Source organism: Haliotis rufescens, unplaced genomic scaffold, assembly GCF_023055435.1.
Source record: "Haliotis rufescens isolate VD_foot unplaced genomic scaffold, xgHalRufe1.0.p SCAF_53, whole genome shotgun sequence".
Classification (NCBI taxonomy): domain Eukaryota; kingdom Metazoa; phylum Mollusca; class Gastropoda; order Lepetellida; family Haliotidae; genus Haliotis; species Haliotis rufescens.
Window position 1 is genome coordinate 395,446 of NW_025964257.1, and position 21,444 is coordinate 416,889.

Sequence of the window (21,444 nt, forward strand, 5' to 3'; positions counted from 1 at the left end):
TTGTAGACGACGACATGTACACGATGTAGTCTCCCTTTAACACACATTACAGACGACGCCATGAATTTTATAAAAAAAACTATGAAATGATGAAATAGAAAAATCACTGCAATTGTATTGCATCAACAAGGAAGTGTGTGTCGACAACAATGGTAGATAGAAGTGTTAAGTACAGTCAAGAGTGGCTGGTGGAATGTAGCGCACGGTGAACAATTGCAGGTAGATCCCACGACCTCTCATCGTATACGATGTACAAAAGCCTCTTGTTGAATCACCGGCTGTATCTATTACGCAATATTTAAATGTCGACAAGCCTCTCTCGCTAGTGAGTAATTCGACACTACTTCGCGGTTGGGAGTAAACTATATACTGGGCCGAAGTAAGGCATTAAGTAAGATTAAACTTGATTAAACTAATACATTTAGTGGCATTGTTACATCTACTCCCAACCGCGAACCAGTGTCGAATGACTGACTAGCGAGAGGCTTATATATATATATATATCGGCCAGTAACAATCCCACTAAATGCATTAATTGAGACTAGTAACATTCTTACTAAATGTTTTAGTTCGGTCCAGTATCAATCTCACTAAATGCTATGGTTTGGTTCAGTAAATATCTCATTAAATGCACGTTTCCTCTCTTAAAGGCTGGAAAGGTAGCAGCTTATTTCTTAGGAATTTTGTCATTTTCCACTTTGAATATCACCTGAGACTAAATCTTAAATGTTATGGTGTGGCTGGTTCAGAACTAACACACAATTCTGCACTTTCCACAGAAGCCACAATGAATACACTTTCAGTACTCACATGTCACAGAACGGTTAATGAGGGATGGCTGTAGTCAAGAAACACCTGCTGACAACATTTCTGCTTTACAATATGTTGACTTGTCTTAACATATGACATAGTGAAGATGTGAATAAACATTTTTTTCTATTTTGTTTTTTTAACCTTATTGGACTAATCATTTGCCGTGCTGTCTGTGATAAATAGCTTTTCATAGTTCCGTCATTTAAATTGTCACTATGATTCGAGTGTGCATACATTCATACGTGCGTGCGTACGTGCGTGGGGACGGACACACACACACAATCACACGCACGTGCACACACGTACTCACGCACGTACGCACGCATACACACACATACAAGTACATAATACATACAGACACACACACACGCATGGGCGCACATACACAGACATACATACATACAAGCATACATACATTTATCCCGCAATATGCCAAGGAGAGGCATGGGCCACTGAGCCGTGGTATTGGGTTAAATGGCCGAGGGTGTGCAGGTACTAGTGGGCTACTAAGCTGGTAATTGTGTATACCAAAATGCTACCTTTGGCCACTAACTTGGCCAACGGCGATTCGCAGCAAGCTACCATTGCTTGGCAACTACCACGCTGCCAAAAGCAGCTACCGCTGCTGGCCTAAGTCAGACTACCACTGCCCGGCCCAAGGTAGCCAGCCAAAGCAGATCCCACTGCCTGGCCCCATTAGCAAAACCAATGTGCAACTACCGCCGCGGACCCAACTGTAAGCTACCGCTTGACAAGACAACTTCTGCCGCCGGGCCCATATACGTGGCAATTGTTTGCCCCAACGTATGTTATTTTACGATTCCCCGGCTGAAAAGTCGGGAAAGACCAGGTTCCCACTGAGAATCAGGTTACCCCAGAAAGGTTCCCGCTGAAAAGCAGGTAGCCTTAATTAAGCACGAGTATTAATTTGGAAGGAAGTTAATATGTTACTAGCAGTGTAGCCCACAAGAACCCCGCACACCTCAACATAGTTTATTGTTGAGACAGGTATTCGCATATATACATATATACAGCTATTTAGAAGTCATGTTTATTTACATATATCAGAATCGTTTAAAAGGTATGTACATATATACAAGCGCCCTGAAAACCTATTTTACATATGTACAGGTTTATTTACATATATACAATCTGCTCTGCTGGTACCTGTAATAGAAAAAAAGAAAAGAAAAAAAAAAGAACGCTGAAGAAAAGAAGTGATTAGCATTCCAGGTGAAGAGGACACATCTGACTGAAGAGGAAAGAAAAGGAGTGGCAAGCTGGGTGGGTGGGTGGGAAAGTGATTAGATACAGTGAAACACGTGTGTACTTGAAGAGGGACGGTGCGCGAATGATGGGCTGTAACAAAGGCTGGATGATGCTTGCGCAGGATAATTGCCCGGGCACGCATCAGAGTGGTGACCCGTGGGTGATTGAGTTACAAGGGTTGATTGGGTTACGGACGTAATTAGCCAATGGTTTGGATACGAGCGATAAAGTGATTTAGTAGTTAGTACTAAATGTAATTATCCCGCGATATGCCAAGGAGAGGCATGGGCCACTGAGCCGTGGATGCCCGTGCCTATAATAAAAACAGAAGGTAAAAAAGGGGTTTAAATGGCCGAGGGTGTGCAGGTACCTTGGCTACTAAGCTGCTAATTGTGTATACCAAAATGCTACCGTTGCCATGGCCACTAACTTGGCCAACGGAGATTCGTAGCTAGCGCTGCTGGCCTGAGACTGCTATCGCTGTCCGGCCCCCACGGTAGCATATTTAAACGCTACCATTGCTTGGCAACTACCACGCTGCCAAAAGCAGCTTCCGCTGCTGGCTTCAGTCAGACTACAGCTGCCCGGCCCAAGGTTGCCGGCCAAAGCAGATTCCAATGCCTGGCCCCATTAGCAAAACCATTGTGCGACTACCGCCGCGGACCCAACTGTCAGCTACCGCTTGACAAGACAACTTCCGCAGCCGGGCCCATATACGTGGCAATTGTTTGCCCCAACGTATGTTATTTTACGATTCCCCGGCTGCAAAGTCGGGAAAGACCAGGTTCCCACTGAGAAGCAGGTAACCCCAGAAAGGTTCCCGCTGAAAAGCAGGTAGCCTTAAGCACGAGTATTAAGTTGGAAGCAAGTTAATTTGTTACTAGCAGTGTAGCCCACAAGAACCCCGCCACAAAGCAGCATTGAGGATACGATGATCTTGGTGTCAGGAAGCTGGAGTTGTATCCGAAGGATTGATGCCACCATGTCAAGGTAGAGTTGGTTGCCCTTGACCGAGCACAGGTCGTTGGAGCCCAGGTGAATGATGAGGGCTCTGGGGCTGCGCCGTGTCGCCTTGACCTGTGCATCTAGAATGGTGTCCAGCTCTTTCCACCTCATCCCCCCTCGTGCTAGCCAGAGCATCCTCGGTTGGTTCAGACTGGTGCCCTTCAGGAGCAAGTACTGCCGTGCCCTGGCCATGTAGCTGGATCCCAGCATCCAAACTGTAAACAATAAGAAGTGTAGTAAGTACCATGAAAAGACTAATTGAATTAATTGTGCAACATTAAATTTGTTGGTAAGCGTATGTAAGCATTGTAGCAATCTGATTTCCACCTGCCGTATTGTTGTATGAGGTGTTCCAGCACCCCGTTCATGGCTGCTGATGTGGCTGCCCCAATGCGGAAGGAGTGCGAAGAATAGCAAGCCGTGTTTATGTTGCTGTGTGCTAAGGCCTTTTTTAGGAATGCATGGAATTGGTACCTTGTAACAGGGGAATGGTCGAAATGAACGAATGCATGATGTGGGCCGGAGGGGCGCGCCTCCAGGTAGTGCTTGATGGTGACTACCGGACATAGCGGATTACCTGGTATAGATGACATTGTAACTGTTGTCCCCATCCTGTACTGATCAGACTTTGAGTGTGGTAGCTGGATTGAAAGCTGCTGGGGGTTGCCCGAGAAGCTTAAATTCTGGATGGCGCAACCTGTTTTTGAGGGTCCAGTTTGGACAAGCTTGCTAACCCTAAAGAAACCGAAGAAGGCTGTGTAGTAGACTGCCTTGAACAGTCTGGCTTCATATGCTGATGAGCATAGTGTGGCAGATTGTTGGTTACTACCTGCAGCAGATCTGCAGTGATCGGTTTTCTGGTGTCTGGTCGGCCTGCTGATTTGTGTAAGCCTGTTAAAATCTTGTCCCCCAGGAAATGGTTTGTACAGTCGGTGAGCCCATGGAATTTGTGCTGTGAAGACAGTGCTGCAATGTAAGTCTTGACTGTGTTAGGGGTGTGGTGAGTGACTGACAGATAAGCAATAAAGTTTACAACCTGATCCAGCGGGACTGGCCACACCTCTTGTAGCTGGTGTGTGGACCGGAACTGGTGCAAGGCATTGATGCCTGTTTGGTAAGTGGCCCATGTATTTGTAGACAGAGATTGTTGTAGGAGTCTGCCGGCTTCCTGCCTCCGATCAGCCATATGTTGCACGGGATAGGTATGGGGTTCTGGTCCGCGGCTGGTGCTGCCTGTCGGAAGCGTTTGAGCTGAAACCTCGAGAGAGCATTGGCAATAGTGTTAGCAGTGAAACATACATACTTTGCCTTAAACATAATATTATATCGGAGGTACTGCAGGATTAGGCGACGGAGTAGGCTCATCACTCTGGGGGCCTTGGTAGGCTGTTTGTTGATTATTGCTATGACGGCTTGGCTGTCACAGTAAAAGAGGACCTTTTTGTTTGAAAGTTGCTTGCCCGAAAGTTGGATGGCCAGTGTGATGGGGAACAGCTCCAGGAGCGTCAAGTCCCGTGTAGTTCCATCCGTCACCCACTGGGTTGGCCATGCGCCGTTAAACCATTTGCCCTGCATGTAGGGCCAAAAGCCGGCACCACCTGCTGTGTCTGAAAACAGCTGGAGGAAATCGCTGTCTACCCATAGTTGGTCCTGAAACACTGAAATGCCGTTATAACTCATAAGAAATGTTAACCACATTTGTAGGTCTTCCTTGACCCAGCTGGTAATCCTAATGTGGTGAAATGGTTGCTTACCTTTACTAAGCAGATCGATTAGCCTTCGGCTGAATGCCCTTTCCATTGGTATAGCCCTGCACATAAAGTTAAGCTTGCCTATGAGGGACTGAAGGGTCCTTTTTGTGACCTTGATGTTACCTGTTGACAGGATGTCTTGGATTTCCCTTTTCGCCTCCTTGATCTTGGACTCTGGGATTCTGATCTGCATTGCGTTAGTGTCGATTTCCAGCCCTAAGAATGTCAGTTTAGTCGTGGGGCCCACCGTCTTGTCGTGTGCAATAGGGACCCCAAGCTGTTCTAGTCTATTCACGCATCCGTTGAGGTTGTCTGAGCAGTGGCTGGTGCCTGCTGTGCCCCCGGTTAGGAAGTCATCCAGGTAATGCATGATCGGACACGTTGGAAGATGTGATTGCATGCACCATTCCAAGAAGGTACTAAACGTTTCAAATATAGCGCAAGATATGGAACAGCCAAATGGTAAGCATTTATCGAAATAGAACTCACCTTCGAATCTGATGCTCGAAATCGGATGGGTGGACTGGTATAATTCTAAAGGCCGACTGGATGTCGAATTTTGCTAGTAGTGCTCCCTTTCCCAGTTGTTGAATCATATGAGTAGCTTCATCAAATCTGGCATACACAACGGAACAGGCCTCTGTGTCTATGAAGTCATTTATAGATTTACCCCTGGGATAGGGTAGATGGTGAATTAAACGGAATTCCTCCGCATGCTTACCCAGATGCTGACCATAGCCTGGCTGCTTCTTGGGCACCAGGCCTATTAGGGATACTTGGAGGTTGTCCAGGGGGGTGTCCTTGAAGGGGCCCGCCATCCTGCACGTGCGTGGGGACGGACACACACACACAATCACACGCACACACGTACTCACGCACGTACGCACGCATACACACATACATAAGTACATAATACATACAGACACACACACACACGCATGCGCGCACATACACAGACATACATACATACAAGCATACATACATTTAGTAAACTAAGGGTATAACGAACTCAAAGTTACCACTAATTTTAGTTCGTTATAACCGTTGTTCATTATAAGCATATATACAACATATATACAGCAATAATATATAGAATATTGACATACCATACATACATATCCTTGACCAAAGTAACGCTACCAAATCTTTCACACACACACACACATAAAATATATGACTATATTATAATAAGTATATGTCATTATTTACATATTTTAATTTCTTTTTTCTTCAATTATGTGATTGTGATACTGATACTGATTATTTTCAAAATGATAATAACCTCTGAGAGTGCGTCTGATCATAGATGACATAATTCTGAGTTGTTGAGGTTTCTTGATCCATGATGAATCATGAGTAGGATTCTACGAAACACTGATAGTGGCCTCTTGAAATGGAAGATGGGAAATGATTTTTATTGAATAAGGGTTACAGACATATTGTCTGTCATGGTGATGTCTCTCTGTCAAAGATTATGGCTTTGCCCATGAAATACTCTGTACTGATGTTGATGGCCATATTACGGTCGAGATTGAGGCTGAGTTATTTTTGTTCAAGCAGATGGAGGCTGAGTTTCTTATTTACACACAATAAGAAGCTGTTTTCCTTGCAAAGACTGATTAGAAATAAAAATTAAAGTTGCCAGCTAAGGCGCCGATATTTTGAAAAATTAAGACATTATAAAATCTGCCTTGTACCACATTTACTGGTGGATTCACTGGTACCTTTTGACATTTTTATGTCTAATATTTGAATTTATTACATGAGAATAATGTTTATCACATAACTTTACACATATCAAGCAATATGTATCATCCCATCACAATGTGGGTTCCCCCTCAGATAGAAGAAATCCTAAGTTTAGGCTGTACATATCTGGAAGCGGAATTCAGAAGCAAGGGTAACAAACAAGAAGTAAATGCCTCTTGTTGACATTTGGGTACACACCTAAGTGATAAGCACTTGAGCAGCGGTCTAGCAACACACATCTTACAGGGTGTAACCGAATCAGCAAACAGGATAACGAATGGCACATGTAGCAATAGATGACGTCTTCGACATCAACAGTGTCACTTCCCAACAGAATCTTAATTGTAATCTGTAGGGATGCCTGATGAATATGTGGATTCCAAATGCTGTTGTAGTTACAGGATGATGACAGGGATGAAGTAACCATGATGTCTGTTGATGCGTTGTTTGAATGTTGATGCCATTTCATGATGAGGAGGTTATTAAGCTAGAAGGCCAAAACGGTGATGCTGGTCCACTGGATCTGGATGTTTGAGTGTTGCTCTATATGGTCCCTGATGGAGAGGTTTGAGCAACTGTATGCAGTGGACAAGTCTCTGTGAAAATATTGTTTGCGTTTGTTGTCAGAATATTCCTTTTTCACTATTTGCTTCAGATAAGCCTCAAATCCTTACTCTGTCCATAAACCATGCAACAAACAGAGTGACTGTCACTGAACATGACAGTATCACACTGAGGTGTACAGTTGACAGCAATCCACTCTGTTGAAGGGAAGAAAACAGCTGACGGCCACATTCAACTCAGAGACGGTGGAATATAAGTGGACAGCGGACTGTAGACACAGCAGGAAATACTCTTGTACAGCTGAAAACAGTATTGAAGAACCTGCAAGAAGATATTTGGAACTTTTTGTAAGATTTCAGAAAAAGAAATAATGTAATAATTACCACTGATTGTTTTAAACAGTAATGTTTGTCACTAGATACTCGCAATAAATATAGAGGAAAAAGATAAGAATATATGAATATCTTCAACGAAAACGTTCCCGTAAAATTCTAAAAAATACCATATGACGAGTGTAATATATACAAAAATACATTCAAATACTATACATTCAGAAAAATCAGCTTAAGTTATACTTTCGTCGAATTAATTCGTTCGGTTTTATTGTTATCCACACAATTATCTTGTTTACATAACAAGGTTTGCCCAGACCTGATGACATGTCGTCTCCAAAACGCAAATACGTATCATCACATGGTGGCAATGTCATACTTTCAATGACCATCCTGTCCTATCCTCGCCCAAGTATCGCCTGGAACAGACCAGAGAGACATCACCAGAGTAGCCTTACATCCAGAGAGATCAGTACCTCGGCTGTGACAGTGACATCCACTCTACAATTGAGAAATTTACAGCCAGAAGACTTTGGGATGTACCAGCTTCACGCAAACAACGCCTTATGCCAGAAAGTGGAAACTTTTACACTCGTATCACAAGGTGAAACATATTAAAAGACAAGTTGCCATACATAATAAATAAATTTGTAGTACAGCTTTCCAGATAAACATATTAAACGTTGAACATATTAAAAGTCAGATTTAAACTTCAATGAATAATTTGTCCTTATTTCAAACGATAGGTCCTCTCCTACTGATGTCACAGTATATGTTTTGGATTTGACCTCGCTGCACATTTCCTGGAAACAGGAATTTAATGGAGGTTCGGCTCAGATCTTCACTGTTGAGTATTGCAAAGACAATGAACACTGGCTTAAGGCAGTGCCCTCTGTAGAGGGCAGGACAGAATCACGATTAAAAGGCCTGCCAATATATTTGATGTTGTGACTTCCTCGCAAAGTCAATATTTTTCATGAGCACTTTACAGGCGTATGCATCAATGAAATCTCATTTTCAAACGTCAAAGAAATAATATAGATTAGAATTATTATAATAATAACTAGGTAAACAAAACCACATATTGACTATTCACCATTGAATATTCTTAACACAAATGTGTTTGCCTATTATATTCTTCTCAACAAAGTAAATATTATGTTTTGTTTTGTTTCAACAGGAAAATAAATGCATATTTATATGCGTGGTTAAGTCTAAAATGATGCTATTTAAAAAACATTATCTGTATGATTTTTTTGTTTTAGATCCGGTGGTGATAGCAGGCATTCTATCGGTGTGCTGATAGTGAAATCTGTTGCAGTCATCATCGTCTTATCCAGTCAAGTCCCGGACTAGCATTGAAGAAAACAAGAAGGTATATTGTTCCACAAAGTATGTACTGACTGGGACTGCATATTCAAAGAACTTTTTGCGATCTGAAAAAAACTGAAAAGTAAATTCTTGGCACATGATGTTTCCTTCATATTTGTTTCTTCTCATGCATATATATACATAAGATGTGTGGCTTGCATCGCAACCAGAAGTTGACACACATACTATTGATTTGCAAATTGACATTTCTGCATGTTCATGTTTTTTTTATGAAGTCACACATTTTCAGAAGTAAGTATGGCAAATTAAACCATATATATATATATATATATATATATATATATATATATATATATATATATATATATTATTTTCCAAGGACGTTACATAATGTAGATATATATTGTTATCATATGTTCCTAATTGACTTTTTGGGATTTTACTTGTATTTCAGGATGGGATAAAAATACTCACAGTAATCCTACAAGTACTATTAAGGATAACCCATGATAAGATGCAAATTCATAAGCAATCATAAGAATATATGTCATGCAATTATTTTAAACTATTTTTTCTATGCATCGTCAATAACGCGATGGCAGATTTCTGATCAGGGTGGAATACTCGTGTCATTGCATTTGCATAACAGAGTGTTTGACTTGGTATTTATATTGTACACATTAACAAACGAACATCTCCCCACGTATTAAAGGGAGCATATACATTAAATAAATCGTTTCTTTGCAGACATGGCCTTCCATCTCATGAAACACAAGAGACGAAGAGTTGTCTCCCTTTTAAGTCGTTACTGTGCAGTTAGGTTGTTACGGGTATCAAGATATCATCGATATCACATGACACTGTTATGACAATGCCACAATCATTAATGCTTGTCTCGCACAAGCACACTTCCCTCTCCTGTGCAAGGTAAGTAGAGTTATTCCCTCTTTTCTGTTACCTTTATGAACAGTTGCGCCATTTTTAAAGTGACAATAATGTAGCATAACAATCATCATGTTATGTTTGAAGCATCAGATATCATGGGCGTGTCATTTGAAATATGCCCTAGAATAACCAGGATTGGCTTGAACTCGCTCAAATATATCAATACAATGTGCATATATGATTAAATACAATATTATAATTCATAATACGAGTATTGAATATAATATTCCTGGTAATTCAATTGGCGTCTACACTCAATTTGTAATTCAAAACAAAACTTAAAATCATATTCAGTTCAAACTGCAGACTGTATCGGTGTACCCTGACCACTGTTCCGTCGTTCAGTGTTACAAAACAACGCACTATCAACGGAAAATACCGAGAAATCTGCGGGCATTGCACAGTGGGAACAAATTGAATCATATACATTTTTATAAGTTTTAGTGATGTAAACTTAACGAGTGTTTGAAAGTGAGATAGGTGAGGCAGCAGAGCCCAACATTATGTGTGACGCAATTGTGACTTGTTTTTTAGGCGAACAATCGACATGTGTTTGTGACGGGTGCCACCGTAGGGGCGTATCCACTCACTCACAATCACTTTTCGCGAACACCTGGTATCATCACTATGTAATAGAATTCATCATGTTTGTTATGTAGTCGGATTCGTACAGTGGGTCTTATGATTATGGAAAGGATTTTGTCGATTTTATTTACATGAGTTTACAAGTGGCAATTTACGAATATATACGTATTCATATGAATCTCGTGACGGTCAGGGTTAGAATTGATCTTCAGCAACCTAGTGTCACAAGAGGCGACAATGCTTGGCGTAAAAGGCTGTGACTTGAACTGAGGCGACTTACAGTTTGGCTCAGCGACATGGTTGATGCATGTCATCGTATCACAATTACTTAGATCGATGTTCATGATGTCAATCACTGGATTATCTGGTCCAGACTCGAATATTTACAGACCGCCGTCATATAGCTGGAATATTCCTGAGTGCGGCGTTAAACAACAAACATACAAACAAAACACACAGATGTAAGTTGTTGCACGTATAAATGTACAATTAAGACATGTGGATTCCCCTATGTATCATTCAGATCAAATGTGTACTTGGCTTCATGGAACTCCAAGCAATATTCATGAACTTCACCGAAGTATTCAGAAATCACAGTATGGGACTAAAAAATGTAACTATTAATTAAAAAGACTTCAAAATACTTTTTTAGTGTCGTACTCGTCCTTAGAAACAACTTTGATATGACATTGAAAAAATATGATGATTATTACCAACACACAGTATATGCTAACAGTAAAAAATAACAGAACTTCACGTAAAATGTGATGTCAGATTATTTCATTCAGAAATTAAATAATGCATCTTTCATTACATATTCATGGAGACTTCTCCTCGACTTCAGGGTCGTGATTTACAATTTACTCGTGCATGTTCATGCACAAATTGGATGTTAGCGTGTTTGTTGGAAAAATGACACTCACACACGTGTATCTTTTTAATGCAAATAGCACACAGTGGCATCCCAAATCATGGCAGAACACAACTCATCATTGTTATGGCAATGAGTTGTTAGATGTCCCCTCTTTAAGGGTGTGTCGTACTGTCTCCCTTTACCAGGTATGGGTTTGGTCTATGAGTTGTTAGATGTACCCTCTTTAAGGGTGTGTCGCACTGTCTCCCTTTACCAGGTATGGGTTTGGTCGATGAGTTGTTAGATGACGCCTCTTTAAGGGTGTGTCGCACTGTCTCCCTTTACCAGGTATGGGTTTGGTCTATGAGTTGTTAGATGGCCCCTCTTTAAGAGTGTGTCGTACTGTCTCCCTTTACCAGGTATTGGTTTGGTCTATGAGTTGTTAGATGGCCCCTCTTTAAGGGTGTGTCGGACTGTCTCTCTTTACCAGGTATGGGTTTGGTCTATGAGTTGCTAGATATCCCCTCTTTAAGGGTGTGTCGCACTGTCTCCCTTTACCAGGTATGGGTTTGGTCGATGAGTTGTTAGATGACGCCTCTTTAAGGGTGTGTCGCACTGTCTCCCTTTACCAGGTATGGGTTTGGTCGATGAGTTGTTAGATGTCCCCCCTTTAAGGGTGTCGGACTGTCTCTCTTTACCAGGTATGGGTTTGGTCGATGTGTTGTTAGATGACGCCTCTTTAAGGGTGTGTCGGACTGTCTCCCTTTACCAGGTATGGGTTTGGTCGATGAGTTGTTAGATGACGCCTCTTTAAGGGTGTCGGACTGTCTCCCTTTACCAGGTATGGGTTTGGTCGATGAGTTGTTAGATGACGCCTCTTTAAGGGTGTGTCGTACTGTCTCTCTTTACCAGGTATGGGTTTGGTCTATGAGTTGTTAGATGACGCCTCTTTAAGGGTGTGTCGGACTGTCTCCCTTTACCAGGTATGGGTTTGGTCGATGTGTTGTTAGATGACGCCTCTTTAAGGGTGTCGGACTGTCACCCTTTACCAGGTATGGGTTTGGTCTATGAGTTGTTAGATTACGCCTCTTTAAGGGTGTGTCGTACTGTCTCCCTTTACCAGGTATGGGTTTGGTCGATGTGTTGTAAGATGACGCCTCTTTAAGGGTGTGTCGTACTGTCTCTCTTTACCAGGTATGGGTTTGGTCGATGAGTTGTTAGATGACGCCTCTTTAAGGGTGTGTCGGACTGTCTCCCTTTACCAGGTATGGGTTTGGTCGATGTGTTGTTAGATGACGCCTCTTTAAGGGTGTGTCGGACTGTCTCCCTTTACCAGGTATGGGTTTGGTCGATGTGTTGTTAGATGACGCCTCTTTAAGGGTGTGCCGGACTGTCTCCCTTTACCAGGTATGGGTTTGGTCGATGTGTTGTTAGATGACGCCTCTTTAAGGGTGTCGGACTGTCTCCCTTTACCAGGTATGGGTTTGGTCGATGAGTTGTTAGATGACGCCTCTTTAAGGGTGTCGGACTGTCTCCCTTCACCAGGTATGGGTTTGGTCGATGAGTTGTTAGATGACGCCTCTTTAAGGGTGTGTCGGACTGTCTCCCTTTACCAGGTATGGGTTTGGTCGATGTGTTGTTAGATGACGCCTCTTTAAGGGTGTGTCGCACTGTCTCCCTTTTCCAGGTATGGGTTTGGTCGATGTGTTGTTAGATGACGCCTCTTTAAGGGTGTGTCGGACTGTCTCCCTTTACCAGGTACGGGTTTGGTCGATGTGTTGTTAGATGACGCCTCTTTAAGGGTGTGTCGGACTGTCTCCCTTTACCAGGTATTGGTTTGGTCGATGTGTTGTTAGATGACGCCTCTTTAAGGGTGTGCCGGACTGTCTCCCTTTACCAGGTATGGGTTTGGTCGATGTGTTGTTAGATGACGCCTCTTTAAGGGTGTCGGACTGTCTCTCTTTACCAGGTATGGGTTTGGTCGATGAGTTGTTAGATGGCGCCTCTTTAAGGGTGTCGGACTGTCTCCCTTCACCAGGTATGGGTTTGGTCGATGAGTTGTTAGATGACGCCTCTTTAAGGGTGTGTCGGACTGTCTCCCTTTACCAGGTATTGGTTTGGTCGATGTGTTGTTAGATGACGCCTCTTTAAGGGTGTGTCGCACTGTCTCCCTTTACCAGGTATGGGTTTGGTCGATGTGTTGTTAGATGACGCCTCTTTAAGGGTGTGTCGCACTGTCTCCCTTTTCCAGGTATGGGTTTGGTCGATGAGTTGTTAGATGACGCCTCTTTAAGGGTGTGTCGCACTGTCTCCCTTTACCAGGTATGTGTTTGGTCTATGAGTTGTTAGATGTCCCCTCTTTAAGGGTGTGTCGGACTGTCTCCCCTTACCAGGTATGGGTTTGGTCGATGAGTTGTTAGATGACGCCTCTTTAAGGGTGTGTCGGACTGTCTCCCTTTACCAGGTATGGGTTTGGTCGATGAGTTGTTAGATGACGCCTCTTTAAGGGTGTGTCGTACTGTCTCTCTTTACCAGATATGGGTTTGGTCGATGTGTAGTTAGATGACCCCTATTTAAGGGGGTGTCGCACTGTCTCCCTTTTCCAGGTATTGGTTTGGTCTATGAGTTGTTAGATGTCCCCTTTTTAAGGGTGTGTCGGACTGTCTCCCTTTACCAGGTATTGGTTTGGTCTATGAGTTGTTAGATGTCCCCTTTTTAAGGGTGTGTCGGACTGTCTCCCTTTACCAGGTATGGGTTTGGTCGATGGATTTGTGATGACAAAACATTGATCAGACGAATGACCCTACAATAAGTTGTTTTGTCAAATAACATAACATTTACACCACTTTATATGAAACCCATTTATTTATTTCCGTTAGTATATTTTAGAAGGAATCAGAAAGGTACACATGCGCTTCCTGAGTTCATGACTAAACTGCATTACAACGTGTTTTGACGTTGTTCCTGATACATTACACTAACATAGGAAAACATAGGACGTATATGTTAAAGTGAGGTGGTGAGGTGAAATTGGGTTTAACGTCGCGTCCAAGATTATTGCCTTTATATAGCGACGTGCATGTACGTGTGTGTGCGTGGCTGCTTGTACTAGACCGGACTGATGCCGATTTATGGTGCTAGCCCACTGAGATATGATGCCGCAGTTTAAGATGAATACCCCACTCAGACACAGTATACTGACTCCGAGCCGACCGGTCCTTGCTTTAACCCTTTAATGCCGAGCGCCAGACAGGGTTACAACAAGTACCATCTTTTAACGTATTTTGGTATGACGCGGCCGGGGATCGAACCCCGGACCTTCCGCTCTCTGGGCGGACGCTCTACCACTAGACTACGAAGGCGGTCGATTGGTACTTTAACTCATTTAATGCATTTTGTGAGATTGTTAATGTATCAATTAGAGAGGCACATAACAATAAGATGTTATCTCGAGTGTGAAGTTTTCCTGTGCAGGTTTAAATTATGTTTCAAAACGTTTCAACAAAGATATTCATATGTTTCACACTTTAAGATTCCAAGAGTTTTGTCCCTTGAAAAGTTAAATTGCGCAGAAAGGTCATTCATAGCATTGATTTGTCGATCGGTATTTCCCGACACTATTATGACAACACATTAATAAACGTGTTGCTCTCATATGCACATCTTGCGCCCATTCTTTCTGAATAACAAGGTATTTAGAGTTATTTCCCTTTAAATGTAACTCAGTATAGTTACTGTATGGGGTTAAACTCTTTTCTCAATCAATAAGATATGTTACCACAATTATTAGTTGTTATGTGCAAATGTAAATATTAGGCATTGTGGTTGGAAAGACTTATGGTTAGAGTTGTGGACTGACAGGCTAAAAGTCCGGGTTCGAATCATGTCACGCAAGAAGCCATTTTTTGGTGTCCTCCATTGTGATTTCTAATGCAGAGTTAAACTCATTACTGCACTGGGTTCATATTCAATGTATTGTAAAAGTTTGTCCAATGGTGAAGATTGATACAGTCATTTGAAGTGTCTGTAAGGGAATTCGGCCATTTCTGAATGACCACTGACTCGTTCAGTACATGGAGGATGTGAGCAATGAAACTATACGGATTCATCTAAACTGGAGGGCAAAGGAAACGCCACCAAATAAATAATGGTCGTCAATTTTCAACAAATTTGCCAACAGCACGAAAACAGTTGGGATCACATAGCTGGAATGCAACTGACCTGTTTCCTGTGAACATGGGCACGTGCTTCACGTGATTTGCGAGAAAAGTGAATTTAATCACTAAAAAATGCAAAATATGCACAAGGTTACCCGTATGAAATTCTGGTAAAAAACATGAGCACGATCGTATTCTCTCATTAAATGTAACCGTTTATAACAACGAACATGCCTCGACTAACCGCGGAGCAGAGGGAGAGAGCCATCGCTATGTTGCAAATGGGAGCGACGCAGGAGCACGTTGCCAGGATCATGGTTGCTTCGAGTGCACCGTCGCCAGACTTGTCACATGTCACAGGCAAACTGGCAGTACTGCAGACAGGCCGAGGAGTGGAAGACCCAAGGCCACGACCCCGCAGGAAAACCGGTATTTACGGGTGCTTCACCTAATGTCCAGATTCCTACTGTGACGTCATCATCCGCAAACAGACTTGGACATCCAGTCAGCAGAAGGACCGTTGCTAGACGACTCTGGCTGTATGGCCTCCGTCCCTATCGCCCTTTCAAGGTCATGACGTTAACGTTTCTACACCAACGTCACAGACTGTGATAGGCCAGGATTGTACCGAAGTGGCAGCAGAGAAATTGGCGAAGAGTACTCTTCAGCGACGAGAGTAGGTGCCAGCTCTTCAAGTCTGATTGGCGGGTTCGAATCTAACGACGACGTGGTGAACGGACGTCACGTTGTTGCGTACAAGAAGTGGAGGCTTAAGGAGGTGGTAGTGTCATGGTCTGGGGTGGCATCTGCGGGGACAGAAAACAGAACTGGTCATCATCGACGGAAATCTCACTGCACGTCGTTACATTGATGACGTTTTGCGACATTTTGAACGCCAACAACGTGACCGTATTACAGTGGATAGCCAGATCAGCGTACCTGTCGCTCTGGGACCAACTTGGACGCAGGATTCGGAAACTCCACAGTCGCCATAGACAAGGGATGCCTTGGTAATTGCCCTGCAGGAAGAATGGCGTAGGATCCCCAATCAATATGTCAGGAGACTCGTGCACTCAGATTGACGTCGTGTTAGTGCCTGCATCGTTGCTGGAGGGGGTCACATCCGGTACTGAGCCATGTTGGTAGCACGGGACTTTACAAGATATCGACATCGATTCTGCGGGTGTGATCGAATGCTGGACAGTGCACCCAGCATGAACAACGTGTCTGCGGAACTTTAAGTACATGGTTCTTGATCTTGTCATTTTCAAATACCGTTTTTTAATAATTGTTTTTTTATAATAAAACATCCACTGTTACTAAATTCTTTTTGTTTTCGACCAGAACATTGTTTGGTGGCGTTTCTTTTGCCAGTTAGTTTATTAATTGCAGTGCATTCTGATATGGGTGCCACATAAGGTTACATACACCTCCTGTGTGCCACATAAGGATACACCCTGATGTGTGCATGTCTTAATACAACTCCTGTGTGCCACATGACGATACACCCTGATGTGTGCATGTTCTAGTACACCTCATGTGTGCCACATGACGATACACCTCATGTGTGCATGTTCTAGTACACCTCATGTGTGCCACATGACGATACACCCTGAAGTGTGCATGTTCTTATACACCTCCTAGGTGCTACATGACGATACACCCTGATGTGTGCATGTTCTTTTACACCTCCTGTGTGCCATATGACGATACACCCTGATGTGTGCATGTCTTATTACACCTCCTAGGTGCCACATGACGATACACTCTGATGTGTGCATGACTTAATACGCCTCCTGTGTGCCACATGACGATACACCCTAATACGTGAATGTTCTGATACACCTCCTGGGTGCCACATGACGATACACCCTGAAGTGTGCATGTTCTTATACACCTCCTGGGTGCCACATGACGATACACCCTGATGTGTGCATGTTCTTATACACCTCCTAGGTTCTACATGACGATACACCCTGATGTGTGCATGTTCTAGTACACCTCCTGTGTGCCACATGACGATACACCCTGATGTGTGCATGTCTTAATACACCTCCTGTGTGCCACATGACGATACGCCCTGATGTGTGCATGTTCTAGTGCACCTCCTGTGTTCCACATGACGATACACCCTGAAGTGTGCATGTTCTTATACACCTCCTAGGTGCCACATGATAATACATCCTGATGTGTGCATGTTCTAATACACCTCCTAGGTGCTACATGACGATACACCCTGATGTGTGCATGTTTTTATACACCTCCTGTGTGCCACATGACGATACACCCTGATGTGTGCATGTCTTAATACACCTCCTGTGTGCCACATGACGATACGCCCTGATGTGTGCATGTTCTAGTGCACCTCCTGTGTTCCACATGACGATAGACCCTGAAGTGTGCATGTTCTTATACACCTCCTAGGTGCCACATGATAATACATCCTGATGTGTGCATGTTCTAATACACCTCCTGTGTGCCACATGACGATACACCCTGAAGTGTGCATGTTCTTATACACCTCCTAGGTGCTACATGACGATACACCCTGATGTGTGCATGTTCTAGTACGCCTCCTGTGTGCCATATGACGATACACCCTGATGTGTGCATGACTTAATACACCTCCTGGGTGCCACATGATAATACACCCTGATGTGTGAATGTTCTAGTACACCTCCTGTGTTCCACATGATAATACACCCTGATGTGTGCATGTTCTAATACACCTCCTAGGTGCCACATGACGATACACCCTGAAGTGTGCATGTTCTTATACACCTCCTAGGTGCTACATGACGATACACCCTGATGTGTGCATGTTCTTTTACACCTCCTGTGTGCCATATGACGATACACCCTGATGTGTGCATGTCTTAATACACCTCCTAGGTGCCACATGACGATACACCCTGATGTGTGCATGACTTAATACGCCTCCTGTGTGCCACATGACGATACACCCTAATACGTGAATGTTCTGATACACCTCCTGGGTGCCACATGACGATACACCCTGAAGTGTGCATGTTCTTATACACCTCCTGGGTGCCACATGACGATACACCCTGATGTGTGCATGTTCTTATACACCTCCTAGGTTCTACATGACGATACACCCTGAAGTGTGCATGTTCTGATACACCTCCTGTGTGCCACATGACGATACACCTTGATGTGTGCATGTTCTTATACACCTCCTGTGTGCCACATGACGATACACCCTCATGTGTTCATGTTCTTATACACCTCCCAGGTGCCACATGACGATACACCCTGAAGTGTTCATGTTCTGATACACCTCCTTTGTGCTACATGACGATACACCCGGATGTGTGCATGTTCGTATACACCTACTAGGTGCCACATGACGATACACCCTGATGTGTGCATGTTCTTATACACCTCCTTTGTGCCACATGACGATACACCCTGATGTGTGCATGTTCTTATACACCTCCTAAGTGCCACATGACGATACACCCTGATGTGTGCATGTTGTTATACACCTACTAGGTGCCACATGACGATACACCCTGATGTGTGCATGTTCTTATACACCTCCTAGGTGCCACATGACGATACACCCTGATGTGTGCATGTTCTTATACACCTACTAGGTGCCACATGACGATACACCCTGATGTGTGCATGTTCTTATACACCTCCTGTGTGCCACATGACGATACACCCTCATGAGTTCATGTTCTAATACCCCTCCTAGGTGCCACATGACGATACACCCTGATGTGTGCATGTTCTTATACACCTCCTGTGTGCCACATGACGATACACCCTGATGTGTGCATGTTCTAATACACCTCCAGTGTGCAACATGGCGATACACCCTGATGTGTGCATGTTCTTATACACCTCCTGTGTGCCACATGACGATACACCCTGATGTGTGCATGTTCTTATACACCTCCTAGGTGCCACATGACGATACACCCTGATGTGTGCATGTTCTTATACACCTCATGTGTGCCACATGACGATACACCCTGATGTGTGCCTGTTCTTATACACGCCATGGGCAAATTTCTTTCCATTGCTCAACACCCATGTTTTTATTTTGCAAATTCATATAAAAGTTTGGCTACAAGTATCATGACTCATAATTCAACTCATTTTTATCAAAAAATGCAACTAATTTATAGCGTTATGAAAATATGTCGCCAATGAGCGAAATCAGTTTTGCCCAATGAATGCATTCAAAGTGTTCATTAGGGCAGGACACCAAAAGGGATATTGATTTATTTTGTTTTCCTCTGACATGTTTTCATGATATCTATTGTGTAAAGGTGTAACTATAATTTTCATCAGGCATTATTCAACTTTTTCAACATCCAGTTACAAGTCATATTTATCTTCGGTTCGGTTACAAATTCAATTCAGAGCGGGTAAATCTACAAGTAACCTAGCTCTACATTGAAAACACAGTATGTTTATCTCCTAAATATCGTCTTAAGAATCATCCACACAAGTGAGAGCCTTTGAGTGGACTTCGTACTCGGCAGTAGCTGGACCTGTCCCGACCAATAAACTTAATATTGCCTTATATCACACTCTGTTTCTGTGTGATGATTTTACGACATTGCAACATGACTTGAATGTTTTATATAGTAGGGGTGAGGTGAAATTGGGTTTAATGTCGCGTCCAAGATTATTGCACTTATATAGCGACGTGCATGCACGTGTATGTGTGTGTGTGTGGCTCCTTGTACTAGTCCGGACTGATGCCGATTTATAGTGCTAGCCCACTGAGATACCATGCCGCAGTTTAACATGAATACCCCACTCAGACACAGTATACTGACTCCGAGCCGACCAGTCCTTGTTTTAGCCCCTTTATGCCGAGAGCCGAGCCGAGCCGAGTAACAACAAGTACCATCTTTTAACGTCTTTTGGTCTGACGCGGCCGGGGATCGAACACCGGCCCTTCCGCTCTCTGGGCGGACGCTCTACCACTAGACCACGAAGGCGGTCGTCTAAGCTTGGGCACTTATACATCCTGGACTTGAATGTTTTATGTAGTAGAGGCAAAGCGCACGTGTTGCGTCGCGTCATCCCAAAGTCGAAAATCCTGAACTGTCAAACTCTCGCCCAACGATTATCAACTGCAGGTGCATGTTATGTGTTAACATACCAAAAGGATTATTGCTTTATTTTGTTTTCCTCTGACACGTTTGATTGCATTACCAACGTTAACAAAATGTGATCGAATAACGAACGAAATGAATGAAGCGAAAGTAGTGCCACAAAGACCTAGTGTGGAAGGTGTACGAGTATCAGAAATATGTGCACACTGTACGAGTATCAGAAATATGTGCACCGGTAGGTGTTAACCTCGGGGTAACGAAGAAGACTTTGCCTGGTCGACACACTTTATTTACATGGCGACATTAAATAACAAGAAAACAAACAGACAATACAGAGGATATGTACATTGTTGTGGAAATCTGAATGTGTTGAGCACAATTCTATCCAGAAGCAATTTGTGTTAACATGTAATGAAACTGTTTGTACCACCTTGTCACGACTGTGAGTGCTAATCATGAGTGAGTGAGTGAGTATGGTTTTACGTCGCTTTTAGCAATATTCCAGCAATATCACAGCGAGGGACAACAGAAATGGGCTTCAAACATGGTACCCAAGTTGGGAATCGAACAGGGGTCTTCGGCGTGACAAGTGAACGCTTTAACCACTAGGCCTATGTAAATGTAAAACAGAGCACAGTGTAACGTGTGTCTAAATATACTACGTACGGAAAAGGAACCAATTATGAGAAACAGTGTGTCATCTAAATTCAAATTCCAAAAGCATACCCTCCCTGCAGCAGCCATGCCACTTCTGCCATATTTAGCTGCAGCTGTGTATAAAAGTTCATAGATATTACATACAACACTCTGCTTGTATCCACGATGCAAATGAAATAAGCTTCTGTACTATTGTTGGTATCTTTGAATGGTCGTCATGATATGGTGCGATGGGCTAGCCGAGCGTCCTCGTAATTATTTCACAATGACGTCCATGTCACGGAGCCTGGTCACCCAACTCATTTAGTCGCCTCTTACAGCCAGGACAGC

At 43.2% G+C, this 21,444-nt stretch overlaps 1 protein-coding gene across 1 annotated transcript; it reads right to left on the reverse strand.

Moving 5' to 3' along the window:
- Positions 1 to 4,116: 4,116 nt before the first annotated feature.
- On the reverse strand, positions 4,117 to 5,208 carry LOC125374161. The gene has a single exon (XM_048384990.1). It carries the CDS (start codon positions 5,206 to 5,208, stop codon positions 4,117 to 4,119), a length of 1,092 nt encoding a protein of 363 aa, XP_048240947.1.
- Positions 5,209 to 21,444: the final 16,236 nt, after the last annotated feature.